General features: G+C 43.0%; 1 protein-coding gene across 1 annotated transcript in view; it reads right to left on the bottom strand.

The window, feature by feature from the left end:
* Window positions 1–18,265, bottom strand: part of LOC109892003 (ubiquitin carboxyl-terminal hydrolase 43-like) — a 90,394-nt gene that overhangs the window by 66,087 nt on the left and 6,042 nt on the right. The window contains exon 2 of the mRNA XM_031827741.1: window positions 8,559–8,708. Within this exon, the coding sequence (XP_031683601.1) occupies window positions 8,559–8,708 (150 nt within the window). The remainder of the gene's footprint in view (window positions 1–8,558; window positions 8,709–18,265) is intronic.

Genomic DNA, 18,265 nt, shown 5'->3' with positions numbered 1-18,265 from the left:
AGGAGGAAATGAATTCATATAAAGACAGGGAGGTCGGTCTCCTGAGCTGATGGGGTTTATTACTGTGCTGCTGACACACTGTGGTGACAGGCAGGAGACAACACCCACAGATGGGGATGTAATGACAGGAGCAAAAGTCAAGAAAGGCTAGTAACTATTTATATAGACCACCTCTGTGTAATGCCTTTGGAATATACTTACAGAAACATGTACAGTATGTCTATCAAGAGCCAAAACTGTAAAGAATGTTTACAGCGAGCGTATAAGGTGTTATAAATGGTTTACAAAACATGTTACCCCATTCAAAAGAACTTATCAAAGACATCCAAATAAAGTGAAATGAAGTCAAACGGTCATGAAAATCTGCTGCCAACTAGCCTGTATAATTATGAGCCCTTTTACAGGTAGACTTGGAAAAGGCATTCCACACAGAAGTGGTGGCTCAGCGACAGTGCAGTGCAGTATATAGAAATGTCCTTAACCGCTCCTTAAACCTTGAGTGATACATTGGGGTGTCTGAGGCAGCTTAATTGTGTCTGTGCCAGTGAAAGCAACCCCGGCAGACTGCAGATAAATTAAAAAAGGTCATTTTTCAAGAACAGTGCTGGCAAAGGGAGGGACGCTCTCAAATTAAACCTCCACGAGAAGTCAACAATAATTCACACACACATGCACAAAATCTCACACACACACACACACACACACACACACACACACACACACACACACACACACACACACCACACACACACACACACACACTTTCTCTTGCTCTGTGGGGATGACGATACAGAACATGAGCCCAGTATGTATTGTCCAATCAACACTAATCTGGGTTAGAGGTCAAAGGAGTACACAAGCACAGAGCGGTCACATTGGGACCCTTTCTTCTAAGCTGCTTTTCCAGCTGGGTGGCTCCGAGTCACAGGAAGCCATTCTGTTCTACAGAGCAGACAAAATCAAAGTTGGGGAGAGGAAACACTCACAGGCACAATAGGTCTGCACCCTGCCCTCTCTGACTGGAAAACAGCAACCACACAGGCACAATAGGCCTGCACCCTGCCCTCTCTGACTGGAAAACAGCAACCACACAGGCACAATAGGTCTGCACCCTGCCCTCTCTGACTGAAAAACAGCAACCACACAGGCACAATAGGTCTGCACCCTGCCCTCTCTGACTGGAAAACAGCAACCACACATGGCACGTTGTGACGGTCGGTGCTACTGTAAGTGATGTTGTTGTGGTTAGGTATTGGTGGTTGGCTTAGTTAGTGCACTCTCTGTAAATCACAGCAAATCTTTATGAGGAGACAGGGAAGAGAAGAGAGGATGATGCCTTAAAAGGTTCTGAGGATAGTGTTTCTGACCTTGGTAACCTTGATACTGATCGTTGTGATGATTGTGCTCAGCATGGCTGAGGAACCAGTGCAGGACATGAGTCATTTGACCCTGCATGGGAATGTCCTGTGTAGTGACCTTCTGTTGTTGAATGTCTCTGGTAGCTCGCCTTCAGTGCTATCTCTTTTCCTGGCTTGCATCATGAGTACCACTGATAATCCTCTTTGACCCAAGATTGAACCCTGAACACTGTTCCTCTTTTATCTACTCACACACCTCCCCTGTGCTTCTCTATGGGCACAGAGACAGTAGATTCCCAAGACCCTCTGGTGAATATCCCATTCCCTAAAGTGAATAGCTCGGGCCAGCTCAAATCTCTCAAAAGCTTTTTTTTACTGCCTGTGTGTTTGCTGTGACAGCACTGACTGCATTACAATCACAGTCCCTTATTCATGTTCCATCTCTGTAGGAGGGCTGAGGGTTCACTGAGAGCAAAAGTCCTTACTGTACCCAATCTGCTCCTTGTTCTGGATAAGTAAACACGTGTAAATCAGATACAAATAATTGAAATATCATCAAACATGACAACAGTTGCTGTACTGTACTGACTCTGCAACATTGCTGTCCTTGAATGGAGGTTTGCTTATCTGTCAGTCTGTCACTACCCGTTAAGGCTTCCCCACCCACAGCCACACTGTTGTACAGAGCCCAACACAACCCTGTCTCACCTCTCCCTCGCTTCAGTAGCAGTGCTCAACAAGCGTCTCTTTCTTCCACCGGCTTACAAAGGGCAGCATTCATGATACAGAGAGAGAGCCTCACACCAGCACTGTTTCCTAAGTGATAAACGGTCAACAAACTGAATGCCAGTTCCATGGTGTGACTACAGTACGTGTGTGTGTGTATGTGTGTTTGTGTGTATGTGTGTGTGTGTGTGTGTGCGTATTCTTTTTAAGGAACTCAGTCGAGCTTACAACTTACTCTTGATAATAGTAACAGTAGAATGCATATGGTGCAATTTTGAAATTGTGTGTAGTGCATAGTGTATCAGCAGTTTTCCTCTTGTCATGTCAGTCATTGCAGACCTTAGAGAGCTATTTATAACTTGTCAGAAATGTCCAGATCAACCAGCGCATGTCAGCGAATGTTTTTTTAGCTAGGTTTTTTAGCCTGTTGATTTTGTTGTAATGTTTGAGTCACTCAGATATAACATGAACACACGTAAGACATGGCAAAACGTGTTAAATTGCAGGAAATTAGCTTTAAAACTGCAACATGTTCTCTCTGCCAACAAGAGGGGGGGGTGTAAAGTTTGTGTCATGGACAGTACTTGTGCACATAGAGGGAAGGCGAGACATGTTCCCCAATGATGGAAGGGGGGTCAGAATGAATGTTTGGGATCCACTGACTTGAGCTTGGAAGCTCAGGGGTGGGGGAACTCCCACTGTTCATCTGGGTCTCCTGTGCTGCTTATGGTAACTGAACGCGTGCTGAAAAACAATGATTTCAGCCCCTGGGTTAGCAGAGCTCCCTCCCTGGGCTCGGTGGTGACATGAGAGGACTTATAAACCAGTTGCCTCACTCCCTCCATCCTCCCTGTGACCCGGGCTTACTCCACTGGCACAGCAATAGCTCCGGTAGGGTGGCAGAGCTGCAGCCTGCCACAGCACAGCAACAAACACAACACAACAAACCCTTAAACTCCTCCGAACTCCCTCTTTCAAGACCCTTCTCCCAGACGTCAACAAGGGTTTGACTTTTTGTGATGTGAGAAGGATAAACACAGTTAGATGTGATAGATGTCTGAGCAGTGCTAAAATAAGAAGACCTCTCTTCATGGAGTCTGTCACCTGAAAGAGCCAATAAAAGCCTTCTCCCCTGAGGAGAGCTCCTTTGTGGGTGGCTAGCTGATACTACTGTAAATTCTTAGAGGGCTCTAAAAAGACCAATAAAGGGAAGAGTGAGTACGGTAAGTAGCAGACTTTGAGGAGAAGGGGGGGGGGGCACACAGTGAGAATAGCAGGATAAATCCCTTTAGTAGGTAGGGTACTGTATGAGCCCTGGGATTATTTCCTTGGCTCTAGTCTATCAGGCCACATGTTTCCATACTGATAAGAAAATGAAATCCATGACAACGCCGGTGCTCATTCCATTCATAGGCGGCTGGGAGAGGTTCTGGCTAAACATAAGAGATGACTGTCATAAGAGATGTTCTGCTCTGGACAGAGACCACACAGTGCTAGACTGTGTGGTCTGTGTGTGCATGTCATTTATTGATATAGAGTTTATTCTGTTAGACAGTATTCTTTTGAAAACATAATTACAAGATTGTAGGAGGGCTTTCTCTACCTCAAAACAAGTTTTCAAGAAGAATACTTAATTCAGTCAGGAGAGAGGTTCTGAGAACCTCACTACAAGCACAACCCTGACACCTGCTGAACTCCCACTATATGTTAGTCCACATGTTACCATTTTATTTTTTATATTACCTTTATTTAACTAGGCAGGTCAGTTAAGAACAAATTCTTATTTTCAACTACCTGTTCAGGGGCAGAACGACAGATTTGTACCTTGTCAGCTCGGGGATTTGAACTTGCAACCTTCCGGTTACTAGTCCAACGCTCTAACCACTAGGCTACCCTTACCGCCCCATATCATTAGAGAACATGAAGCATTAGCTTAGTACAAATTGAGATGCAGCTGTCTGTCCATCAATTAGTCAGTCATGTATTTCAGGCTAAATGACTCAGCAGACTGTCATTATTAATAGCTTTGTCATTAATGAGGACATGCTAATGTGATTTCCAGGGCAGGTTAATAATGACTTCCACAGATCTAATTGAGGTCAATAGGAAGCATGATTCCTATTCCTGTCAGTATAAAGCCAACATAGAGACAAGCGATGGACCTCTGGAAGGGATTGTCTTTACTCAACAGCCAGAGCAGAATGCACACTGAAGCCATGACAAAACCCAGGTATTTACAATGAGATGTGTTATTATTCAAATGAGAACAAAACTACTGAATTAGTCGTTAATTTCTTCATTCTCTCTGGTAACGAAATTTTTTTTTGAAATATGTCTCCAAATGCAACATATTTTTTACTTGAAATCCAATACTTTATAAAATCTCTAGAATGAGTTAATAACAATAAAAACACTGTATTATTACAACTCTATCATAGGTTTGTACAACTGTAAAGAGTTTCTTGGGCATCAGCTTTTGTGGGTTAGATAACAGGCTCAAAATGGCCAGAAACAAATAACTTTTTTCTGAAACTCGTCAGTCTATTCTTGTTCTGAGAAATTAAGGCAATTCCATGCGAGACATTGCCAAAAAACTGAAGATCTCATACAACACTGTGTACTACTCCCTTCACAGAACAGTGTAAACTGGCTTTAACCAGAATAGAAAGAGGAGTGGGATGCCCCGGTGCACAAATGAGCAAGAGGACAAGTACATTAGAGTGTCTAGTTTGAGAAACAGACGCCTCACAAGTCCTCAACTGTCTCAACATCCATAGTGAAGAGGTGACTCCGGGATGCTGGCCTTCTAGGCAGAGTTCCTCTGTCCAGTCTCAACGTCAACAGTGAAGAGGTGACTCCGGGATGCTGGTCTTCTAGGCAGAGTTCCTCTGTCCAGTCTCAACGTCAACAGTGAAGAGGTGACTCCGGGATGCTGGTCTTCTAGGCAGAGTTCCTCTGTCCAGTCTCAACATCAACAGTGAAGAGGTGACTCCGGGATGCTGGTCTTCTAGGCAGGGTTCCTCTGTCCAGTCTCAACGTCAACAGTGAAGAGGTGACTCCGGGATGCTGGCATTCTAGGCAGAGTTCCTCTGTCCAGTCTCAACGTCCATAGTGAAGAGGTGACTCCGGGATGCTGGCCTTCTAGGCAGAGTTCCTCTGTCCAGTCTCAACGTCAACAGTGAAGAGGTGACTCCAGGATGCTGGTCTTCTAGGCAGGGTTCCTCTGTCCAGTCTCAACGTCAACAGTGAAGAGGTGACTCCGGGATGCTGGTCTTCTAGGCAGAGTTCCTCTGTCCAGTCTCAACGTCAACAGTGAAGAGGTGACTCCGGGATGCTGGTCTTCTAGGCAGAGTTCCTCTGTCCAGTCTCAACGTCAACAGTGAAGAGGTGACTCCGGGATGCTGGCCTTCTAGGCAGAGTTCCTCTGTCCAGTCTCAACGTCAACAGTGAAGAGGTGACTCCGGGATGCTGGTCTTCTAGGCAGAGTTCCTCTGTCCAGTCTCAACGTCAACAGTGAAGAGGTGACTCCGGGATGCTGGTCTTCTAGGCAGAGTTCCTCTGTCCAGTCTCAATGTCAACAGTGAAGAGGTGACTCCGGGATGCTGGTCTTCTAGGCAGAGTTCCTCTGTCCAGTCTCAACGTCAACAGTGAAGAGGTGACTCCGGGATGCTGGTCTTCTAGGCAGAGTTCCTCTGTCCAGTCTCAATGTCAACAGTGAAGAGGTGACTCCGGGATGCTGGTCTTCTAGGCAGAGTTCCTCTGTCCAGTCTCAACGTCAACAGTGAAGAGGTGACTCCGGGATGCTGGTCTTCTAGGCAGGGTTGCAAAGAAAAAGCCATATCTCAGACTGGCCAATAAAAAGATGGCAAAAGAACACAAACACTGGACAGAGAAACTCTGAGTCTGACAGGCACTGGCAGGAGTACAGGGTAACGTTAGTTTCAGCATGGAGAGGGTGAATTCAATTATTCAACATCTTGCTAGATAGCTAGCTAGCAATATCAGCGAAGCCATCTGCAGCCACATATTGACTACCTAGCAACATGACATCATTTCTCATTTCTGGAGGCAGTGGAAATGCAATTTGAGCTAGCTGACCAAGACCAGCCCAACCTGGGTTGACTTCAAAGTGCCAATGGAAGCTGGGCTTAATGGGCCATATAGCTGGGAGGAAGTCCCTCAGACAGAGAACACAATAACAAGTTCAAAAGTTCAAATGGGTCTCCTTCACACAGAAAGGTGAACCATTGGAGGTGTGGTGTGGGAAGATAGCCTAACCAAATTGATATTACCAGTTTGTCTTGCCTAAACTAAAGTAAAAGTGTGTAAAAGCAATGATGAAGCGGAGCGGCACACTGTCATAACAGCAGGTTTTTGTCCCTCACACTGTCCGGCACACTGTCAAAAACAGCAGGTTTTTGTCCCTCACACTATCCGGGACACTGTCAAAAACAGCAGGTTTTTGTCCCTCACACCGTTAACAAAGTGTGACAACTTTTTCCTTGACTTGTCCCAGACTTATAATGACAGGCCTTATCAGCAGTCCTCCTGTCCCAGCCTCCTCTGATGTTCTCTGTGGCCTGATACAGAGAGACAGAGACATAGTCCAGATCACCTCCTGTGCCCTCTGGCCCTGCACTGAAGGACAACTCATCTCAGACACAGATTGAAGCTTTGTTCGAGTATTGGATAGACACTGCATAGTACTGTATATGGCCAGATAAACTAAGAGGGGGGTGTCAACAGAAATATAGAGAGAAAGAAAGAGAGAGAGGGGGGGGGGGGGTAAAGGGGGGGGGGGGGGGGGGGGGTAGATGGAGAGAAAGGGGGAAAGTGCATATGAGGGGACCGAATGCTCATTGCTCACAGAAAACAACTAAATTGAATGGCTCAATGAACTGAGGCCCATACAAAAACTCACTGTCACACACACAACTCACAGAGCATCACTTAGCCTACACACATGCATACACCCATAAACTCAAGAACACACCCACCCATATGCAAACACACTAACCTGCTAACCTGTTAGAAGATAGATCAAGTAAGAAAATCATACAAGACTACAAAGCTGAGTTCACACTGGCAATTGAATCTCAAAACCTCTGTCTTAGCCTACACACAGTCTAGTTTCTAGTCTTAACCATAGCCTTTGGTTCAGTAGGTCCCTACATGGTTAGTGTCAGTGGGATTCACTTCAACAGACCACGGCTTGAGACCACCTCTTACTTTGATCTATTAATTAATTCAAGTATGCAGAGTGTCAAATTCAATTGATGCAACAAAGACCAAGCTGTGTTTTATCCAAAACAAGAGCCAGCAGGCCTAAGCAGTAGCCAAGCTGTACTGGTCCGGAACACCATTTACCCTCCCTGAAACCATGCATCTCACTTCGGTTACTTAACACACAAAAAAGTGGAACGGATTGTTTTCCGTGTGTTCGCATACCAATTTGATAAAGACATGTTGAATCCCAAATACAGTGATGTATTGTTCTGTGAAATTCCCCTCCACCAGAATAGTGATGATACAACAGAATAAATCAGTGGAGTAAGGTCTGTGGGAGAAGGGACACTGATATCATTTAGATTTATTTGTGATGACTCACCAACCGTGAATTTGGCACTTGGTATGAATCATTCCATTGGTTATCACCCTGATAGCACTGCTAAAGAGGGGGTGTATTTCAAAAGCAGAAATATTTTTTTAATAATGCATGAAACTCCCTGCTAATGGGCACAGTGGAACTGATCAAAGGCCTATCCAGGGGGTGTCAGGCTCCACTGTGCCCACAGGCATACCTTCAGGAGGAGCCATGCACAGAGAAAGTATCAAACAGCAAATTACACAGCTTTGATTCTACTCCTCAGGCGGCACAGAAGACATTATAGAACAAAGTTGCAGGTCTCCTGTGAAAGCAGCAGTTTCACTTGTGGCATCAGCTAGACGGCTGCAGCACACAGGGCATGTTCACAGACAGACAGAACTATGGAAACGGGTTATCAGAATTATCTGTTGAATCATATGCCATTTAGAGCACAGGAGAGAAGGAAATATGTCACTTCTATGCAATGCTGCTCTTCCTCTCACATCTGTTCAGAATCTTTCAGAATCACAGAGTACATAAATTAAAGTCGATTAATGCTGTGTTAGCACATTTAGTATAGATCCAAGGGTAGATAAGTACATCAATAATTGAGAGCTGAATTTAAATTGTACAAACTTAGAGCTGCAAAGAACATAAAGATGCTGTTGCAAATGCCTGGAGAAACCGACGTTCTTTTGTGAAACCAAGGTTCTGTAAGTAAATGAAAATATCATTTTCTGTACAGCAATAGATATTTCAGACAGTAGTTCTTGCTCTTGTGTGTGAGGAGTGCAAGGCACTGTTGAGACTTGTAGCTCAAGCCTACACTTTGAGTTCAGTACAGTTCAATGTGACTGTGTGACAGTGGATGGAGAAGGCACTCTTACCTTCCCTGGGGCTTTGGTCTTGTTATTGTTGTTGCTGCAGGAGGACAAGTTGACATCTTCATGAACTCGGTCCAGAAGCCAAAGCAGGAACTCCAGGGCGTCATGTTGTGAGTTTCCTCGGAATTGGGATCCATACTTGGATACTATACTCTAGAGAGGGAAAGGAGAGTCACATGGTCAATGAAGGAGTCCATGTAAAACTGTATTGTAAACATTGGTGAATTAGTGCGTCTTCAATGGACAGAGAAAACAGATTAGCTGACTGTTGTTTTAAAATGGTTACATTGATGTAATTCAAGATGAATGTACTATAACCACACAATGTGCTTTTGAAGTAAAGACTTGCCTAAATGCATGAATAACCTTCTGCTGTCCGGATAATCCGAACATTTTGCATAAGAGTGGAAAACTAAAACAGCAGTGGGATAATTCAGATCCAAATCTGACAGCTTGTTAGGATTTGAGATGTGACAGGAATACCCAAATTGCATTACCAAAAGCTATTGGTTTGTTTACTGCCATTCCCGCTTCCATAGAAACATGAAACAAACAGTGCAATATCCTACACACCAACTGAGGTGTGTAGGACCCTATATAATCAATGACATTTTTTGCCAAATTCTATTTCTTTTTTTTCTCAAATTCCGTTTTCTCAGTTTGGTTTTTCCAGGTTTCTGTTTTTCCCCCAGTTTTTTCAAGTTTTCACTCTCAAAATATATTTTTGTTGATAGAAAAACAACAACATTTTATGTTTTAGGTCCACACCAATGCTTAAACCACATCAGGAGACCACTTTTGAGGTCTGGGAAAAATATATTACATTTACATAAGATCCCCTTTTATTTATTGCACAGCAACACTGTTTGGTTAGCTGTGTTTTTGGAGGACACGTGATTGCAGAGTTTGCTAAACAAATCGCCACTGGATTGATGCAAATAATCATGATATCATTCTGCCAGGTAGGTATAGGCTTATAGGTAGGTATACATTTTTCAGGAAAATACGAATCACTGATGCATTTTGTTCATGTCTTCACACCATAGTGCCCTCAGAGCTCATCACTAAGCTAAGGACCCGGAGACTAAACACCTCCCTCTGCAACTGGATCCTGGACTTCCTGACGGGCCGCCCCCAGGTGGTAAAGGTAGGCAACAACATATCTGCCATGCTGATCTAGTCTCTCGAGATTGTGTGCTTACTCCCCTCCTGTACTCCCTGTTCATCCATGACTGCGCATTCAAGCACGACTCCAACAACATCATTAAGCTTGCAAACGTCACAACGGTGGTAGGCCTGAACACAGACAACGATGAGACAGCCTGTAGGGAGGAGGTCAGAGACCTGGCCGTGTGGTGCCAAGACAACAACCTCTCCCTCAACGTGATCAAGACAAAGGAGATAATTGTGGACTACAGGAAAAGGAGGTTTGAGCACTCCCCCATTCACATCGATTGGGCTGTAGTGGAGCAAGTCGAGAGCTTCAAGTTTATTCCCATTCAGGAAACTGAAAATATTTGGCATGGATTCTACAGCTGTACCATCGAGCGCATCCTGGCTGGTTGCATCATCACCCAGTATGGCAACTGCTCCGCCTTCGACCGCAAGGCGCTGTGGAGGGTAGTGCGTACGGCCCAGTACATCACTGGGGCCAAGCTTCCTACCATCCAGGACCTCTATACCAGGGTTGTGTCAGAGGAAGGCCCATAAATGTTTTAAAGACTCCAGTCACCCTAGTCATAGACTGTTCTCTCTGGTACTGCATGGCAAGCGGTACCGAAGCGACAAGTCTAGATCCAAAAGACTCCATAACAGCTGCTATCCCAAAGCCATAAGGCTGCTGAACAGTTAATTGAATGGCTACCTGGACTACTTGCATTGACCCTCCCCCCTTTTTTATTTTGTATTTACGCTGCTGCTACTTGCCGTTTATTATTTATGCATAGTCATTTCACCATTACCTACATGTACATATTACCTCAATTACCTCGACTAACCTGTACCCCCACACATTGACTCTGTACCGGTACCCTGTTTATAGCCTCGTTTATTTATTTTTTACTTAAAAAAAAACTAAAAACTGCATTGTTGGTTAAGGGCTTGTAAGTAAGCATTTCACAGTAAGGTCTACACGTGTTGTATTCGGCGCATGTGACAAATACAATTTGATTTGATTTATGATATGTCTCATGTGTCTGTTGGTCCACCTGTGGCTGCACACAGGATCCCTTCTTCAGGAAGCTCAGCTGTAGGCCTAATTCCTGTAGCACAGCCCCCACAGTGGACCCACAGCGGGTCAATCATTGCTTCAAGCCCTATGTCCGTCTCCACAGAACGCAGAACAGAGGGATTCTTGAATTGCACATTCTCCCTAATGCTCTTCACGCTTCCCTCTTCATCCACTGTCTGAGACAAAGCTATTTCAGGTCCAGGGCAGAAAAACCTCAAATGCTGCTGAGCCCAATCAGAGCTGAACTTGGATGCCTCCCACTGAACCCCATAATGAGTTTGCTGACTCATATTCAGTTATTCAGAAACATTTGTCTCAACACCACACACACACACACAACTATAGTACTAGTGTTATCCAAACTTAACTGACAGATATAAAGACCGTTCTTTTGACATTTAAGAAAGAAACATCAAATGAAATACGTCTGTAGATATCACTCTGCCACAAAAAAAAAGTAGGTTGAGGAATACTTAAGCCCACATGGAACACAATGTAAATTGAAATCTGTGGTTTAAGACTGAGTGGCACACGACTCAATTACTCTGGAATTAACCGGCTGAACCGCAGCTGGCAGCCTGAAGGAGCCTCAGCAGTAATGAGAGATTATGGAGAGAACAGCAGCCTGTGATCACTGCCTAATAATCCCTGGTATCTAACAGGCATACTGTATGACTCTATCATACAGTACAGTAGGTCTCGCTATCATTGGTACAACCTGTATAATAACACACTGTGTGGGGGAGGTACTGCTTTCTCTACCTATCTTCAAAGTAGTTGCTCAGCGGAACATTGTACAAAGTGAACACACATTCATAAACAGAGAGCAAAGTGATTATTGGGATGTGTCAAAGCAAAAGTAGGAGTAGAAGAGAGTAGTCTCCGAATGCTGTCTGAAAGTGTGCCTCTTCCTACAGTGTCTATTTTTAGTCAGAGACAAAGTCAGGTGAGAAGTATCACACTGTTCAGGTCCTTACACACAATTACACAAAATGTGGACAACAAAAATAAAACATCACGATCACAGGGCCATAACTCAGACTGTACAGACAAATCAATTGTCTGGTTGTCCCTGTGCCAGCAGCAAGTCTGTCCCTTTTGTGTCAAGAATGAACAGCATGACATAATGGCCTCTTGGAGACTGGCAGCACAGTTTAGGGAAACAAGATAGCCTTCATGTAATAGTTTTTCTCATTGTACTGCTTTACCCTACTGTAAATATATAGCATGGAAGGCAATGCACAATTGAGGTAGCAAGATGAAAGACCTTTATCGATGTTGTACAACTCGTTTTGTTGTGTTCTACATAGCCTAAGTAAGTCTGATGGCAGTGTACAGACAATAAAGATTTTAACTCTTGACATACTTTAAATTAACTCTCCAAGGCGGTTTCCAGAAATAAGCTCTCTGTGGACACATAATGCTACAATTACAAGCTGCTGTTCCAGTGGCAAATCTCCCATGGTAATTATAGTTATCTTCATCAGTGTCTCTGAATGTGGTAATTGCGTCATATAAATAATACTGTAGATAAGGTATAGTTCTCTCTGTGGTGTCCACAATAGCCATTTTGACCTAATTACGCATAACTCTGGACTGTGTAATATGTGTGTATGATTAATGCTCTGGTTTATGAGGTACCTGACTCTAACTGACAATTAATATGGACCAGTCCCACCAGTCATATAAATAGGACCACTGCTAGGGCTTTTTACATTAGATGACTACATTAGATGACCTCTGAATGTTGGTATGCACTGCCTCTTTCTCTGCAGTGTCATCATCAAGCAAATGAAGCATGATCATGATAATAGTGGGTGCTGGTACTGGAAAACTCTGCTGGAAAAATAATGTGACATATACTGTATGGGACCCCTAGTTTGGGGAGTGCCCGTGGAGTGGGGGGGTGATATAATATACTAGCCTAAACAATATATACTGACAAAAGCACATACTACAGGTCACGGAAAGACCTAGAATGTAATTATTTATTTTTAAAATTTTGTTTGGGGGGGGGTAACTGTGAGGTAACTCTTTTTAAAAGGACATTCTATTCCAAAATAAATGAAAATTCTAAAATAGATTTTCCCACTCCGGAAATGAGCCCAATAACATATCGGTCCATATTACCAGGCAGGTGTGTTATTTAGCAATAAGCATTGTCATCTGATGTAGCCCACCTGATGCTAACTCTTAGATCTAAACATTAGGCTATCTTGTTGCCAGTTAGGAACATATTGATGACTTGAATGCCCCCCTCAAAAATTCCACTAGCCAAGGATCATGTTACACCTGACCTGTGTTACATTTAGCCCCAATCTTATGCTTTCAACGCCATTAGCGAGCTCTGACGAGCATAAACCATGGCGCTGATAAAAAAATATGGTTCTAAAATAGTGCATTTTAACACATTTTGGGGATTGAGAAATAAGTGTAGTAACACTAGAACGCTCCGTGATCCTCCGCTATTTACAGTGGCCATCATAACTGCTTTCAAATGTGGGTTTTCCCTCGACTGAATGTTGTACAATGACTGGGCATCCATGTGTCTCTCCCTGTGCAGCACTCGCAATTTGAGTGCTCCTCAAGAGGAATATTACTTTCTCACATAGAATGTGACAGGCTAAACAATTTAATAGGTAAACTATTCTACTATTGGGTTGTGTGATTTTGCAGTTGCTTACTCATGTTTTTGGTTGTGGAAAATGAAAATGTGGACAAGACATTTTTCATTATATAATTCAAAATTAGGGAGAGGTGTCATGCCCATAGAGGGCACAGGTGCATGTACCCCCACAGATTTGTCTTATTTATATATAATATTATTATATATATATTTTTAAATACTACTAGCCACCTAGCGATGTTATGCCCAGATAAGTTCCTAATCTCACAACCTCATAACTAGCTAAAATAAACAATTTCAGGCTATCAATCAAGTTAGAGTAGCTAGCTGGCATGCCTTTAGAAAAGCAAGCAATTACTATATGTCCTGAATAAGACTCACATTACTTTCAATCTTTAACCCACATTTTTGCAGAGATGCAGAAAAGCATATTTAGTTTCTTAACAAAAACTGTCAGGAGGATACAGACAGCTCAAGAGGTAACCTATGTTTAGATATGCAGAAAAATAAACAGTTTTGACATAGAATTAAGCATAATTACTATGGTTCTAGATTGCAGCAAAAAGCTGTTTTAGGTGTTTGAAAAATGCTAAATTCTCCAATTTCAGAACAGGGACATGTCCCCAATACGGATCAGAGGTCCCGGGTCTCATTTGAATCATAGGCGCCGGGTGTCGGACTCGGCGGGACCTGGCCCAATTAAACCCCTGTGTAAGCCTGAAGAGAAGATTTACAGAACAAGAACAAGTGTCATCTCCCTGTGACTTCACTGAGTCATTTAACTTCAGATTTAATATCCTGAAATCAAAAGCTCTGCCAGATCAAATAGCCTAATCATTAAAAGGCCTACATGGAGACCTCAAATATTGACAAATCCTTGGAAGCCAGAGTCACTGTCACAGTGAAGAGTCATCACACAAACATGTCAAAAGTCTAAACTGATTTAGCCTTCAATCATGACCAGATCGTCCATCTGCTCTGTCGAGAGGGAGGGAGGACTGAATTCCAGCTCAAGAAGCATTCATCACTCCCTCCCTACCCTCCCTGACCCCTGTCCTAGGCCTCTCCCATGTTATTGAAACCTATATACTAGCTGTTGAGTGTACTGTTGAACTGTTTTGAGTTTCTGTTTTCAAACCTTCTCTGGCCCCTCTATGCAAACAGTGAAATCCACCAGGAGGGATTCAGAGAATGCACTAGGACAAACAGATCAGATACTCTTTAAAACACACATCTGATTCTGATCCCAGAGCAGGTAAAATGAAGCCCTCAGATCAGAGGACAGTGACAGTTAGGACATGATGAAGGGGAAGAATGTATATAAAGTCACGGACACAGTACTTAATTTTTGATACAACATTTAAGTAACCTTCCCCCGACAGCGTCAGTCCTGCAAGGTGCTACTGGAATGTGGCTCAGTGCCAGTCATCCTGTGGTAGCTACCTATTTGTTTTATTTTTCTCCAGTCTGCACCACCAACCTGCCTGAGAGGACACTGGGACAGATCACCATTTAATGGTAACTTTTTGCTTCTAATTAACTTCTTTGGGACTGGGGGGCAGTATTGAGTAGTTTGGATAAAAAGGTGCCCAGAATAAACTGCCTGCTACTTAGGCCTAAAAGCTAGAATATGCATATAATATGCATATACGATTTTGATAGAACACACTCTGAAGTTTCTAAAACTGTTTGAATGATGTCTGTGAGTATAACAGAACTCATATGGCAGGCAAAAACCTGAGAAAAAATCCAACCAGGAAGTGGGAAATCTGATGTTAGTAGTTTTTCAAGTCATTGCCTATCGAATATACAGTGTCTATGGGGTCATATGCACTTCCTATGGCTTCCACTAGATGTCAACAGTCTTGCAGAGTGCCATGAGCTCAGTCTCGTGCGCTCCCGTGAGAGTTAGCTGCGTTCCATTGCATTTCTAAAGACAAAGGAATTCTCCGGTTGAAAGATTATTGAAGACTTATGATCAAAACATCCTAAAGATTGATTCTATACTTCGTTTGACATGTTTCTACGAACTGTAACACGACTTTCCTTCTGAACTTTCGCCTGGACTTGCCCACGCCTTGTGAGTTTGGATTGTGTACTAAACACGCAAACAAAAAGGAGGTATTTGGACATAAAATACGGACTTTATCGAACAAAACAAACATTTATTGTGGAACTGGGATTCCTGTGAGTGCATTTTGATGAAGATCATCAAAGGTAGGTGAATATTTATAATGCTATTTCTGACTTCTGTTGACTCCACAACACGGCGGGTATCTGCATGGCTTGTTTTTGTGTCTGAGCGCCGTACTCAGATTATTGCATGGTTTGCTTTTTCCGTAAAGTTTTTTTGAAATCTGACACAGTGTCACGCCCTGGTCGAAGTATTTTGTGTTTATCTTCATTTATTTGGTCAGGCCAGGGTGTGGCATGGGTTTTTGTATGTGGTGTGTTGGTATTGGGATTGTAGCTTAGTGGGGTGTTCTAGTTAAGTCTATGGCTGTCTGAAGTGGTTCTCAATCAGAGGCAGGTGTTTATCGTTGTCTCTGATTGGGAACCATATTTAGGCAGCCATTTTCTTTGAGTGTTTCGTGGGTGATTGTCCTTAGTGTCCTTGTTCTGTGTTTATTGGCACCAGTATTAGGCTGTTTCGGTTTTCGTTACGTTTATTGTTTTGTAGTGTTTGTATTTAGATTCGTGTTGCTTCAGTTTATTAAACATGGATCGCAATCTACACGCCACATTTTGGTCCTCCTTTACTTCACCAAAAGAAAACCGTTACACACAGCGGTTACATTAAGGAGAAGTGGATCTAAAATTCCATGCATAACACTTGTATCTTTTAGCAATGTTTATTATGAGTATTTCTGTAAATTGATGTGGCTCGCTGCAAAATCACCGGATGTTTTGGAACTACTGAACATAACGCGCCAATGTAATCTGAGGTTTTTGGATATAAATATTAACTTTATCGAACAAAACATACATGTAACATGAAGTCCTATAAGTGTCATCTGATGAAGATCATCAAAGGTTAGTGATTAATTTTATCTCTATTTCAGATTTTTGTGACTCCTCTCTTTGGCTGGAAAAATGGCTGTGTTTTTCTGTGATTAGGTACTGACCTAGAATATTTGTTTGGTGTGCTTTCGTCGTAAATCGGACACTGTGGCTGCATTTACAACAAGTTTATCTTTAAAATGGTGTTATGGGACTTCTGTTGTTTTGAATTTGGCGCCCTGCAATTTCACTGGCTGTTGGCGAGGTGGGACACTACCGTCCCACATATCCCAGAGAGGTTTCAACCAAGGACCTCTCTTCTGAATTCACTCAAAATACATTTTGCCTGCTTATAAGCTGTTAGTCATTCTCACATTAGAGTTTACTTGGTGCATATTAGTGAATATTAGCCTGTAACTGAACAGCACAAATGTGTGCAACCACCGAATTGCTTTTGCTAATACATTGTGTTACATCATAAAGTTTACTTACATTCACTTTCATTTTCTCCTCCAAAATTGTGTTTGTTTATTTTTTTATGGGATGTGACGCAAACACTTATCCACCTTCTTTGCTATTCCTTGTCTTTGCTATTCACTCTATCTCCTCTTACTCTGTCAGATGCATGTGGAGTGACTGATAATACTGTTTGAGAACTCTGCTCTGAGATAATTACGAAGTGGGCCATTTAAATTGTTTGTTTATAGATGGCTGGTTGTTTTGTCTGATACTCCCATGGCCTAAGGGCTCAGACAGGGGCCTGACAGCTATCTGATTATCTCATGGTGCCTGCAGACTAGAGGTCGACCGATTAATCGGAATGGCCGATTAAATAGGGCCAATTTCAAGTTTTCATAACAATCGGAAATCGATATTTTTGGACACCGATTTGGACAAATTATTATTATAGTATTTTTTTTTTTACACCTTTATTTAATCTTTATTTAACTAGTCAGTTAAAAACACATTATTATTTAAAAATATATATATTTTGTGGTTGAATTTTACCCCCTTTTTTGGTATCCAATTGTTGTCTCATCACTACAACTCCCGTACGGGCTCGGGCAAGTCATGCGTCCTCCGATACACAACCCAAGCCTCACTGCTTATCCAAGCCAGAAGCCAGCCGCATCAATGTGTTGGAGGAAACACCGTGCACCTGGCAACCTTGGTTAGCATGCACTGCACCCGGCCCACCAAAGGAGTCGCTGGTGTGCAATGAGACAAGGATATCCCTACCGGCCAATTCCTCCCTAACCCGGACGATGCTATGCCAATTGTGCGTCGCCCCACAGACCTCCCGGTCACAGCCGGTTACGTCAGAGCCTGGGCACGAACCCAGAGTCTCTGGTAGCACAGCTGGCGCTGCAGTACAGCACCCTTAACCACTGCGCCACCTGGGAGGCTCACATTCTTATTTTCAATGACGGCCTAGGAACGGTGGTTTAACTGCCTTGTTCAGGAGCAGAACGACAGATTTGACCTTGTCAGTTCAGGGATTCAATCTTGCAACCTTACAGTTAACTAGTCCAACATTCTAACCACCTGCCTCTCATTGCACTCCACGAGGAGCCTGCCTGTTACGCGAATGCAGTAAGCCAAGGTAAGTTGCTAGCTAGCATTAAACTTATCTTATAAAAAACTATCAATCAATCATAATCACTAGTTAACTACACATGGTTGAGGAAATTACTAGTTTATCTAGTGTGTCCTGCGTTGCATATAATCGATGCGGTGTGTATTCGCAAAAAAAGGACTTTCCTTGCTCCAATGTGTACCTAACCATAAACATCAATGCCTTTCTTAAAATCAATACACAGAAGTATATATTTTTAAACCTGCATATTTAGCTAA

The sequence above is a fragment of the Oncorhynchus kisutch genome, linkage group LG6 (assembly GCF_002021735.2).
Source record: "Oncorhynchus kisutch isolate 150728-3 linkage group LG6, Okis_V2, whole genome shotgun sequence".
NCBI lineage: Eukaryota > Metazoa > Chordata > Actinopteri > Salmoniformes > Salmonidae > Oncorhynchus > Oncorhynchus kisutch.
This window is presented reverse-complemented; position numbering and strand designations above follow the sequence as displayed.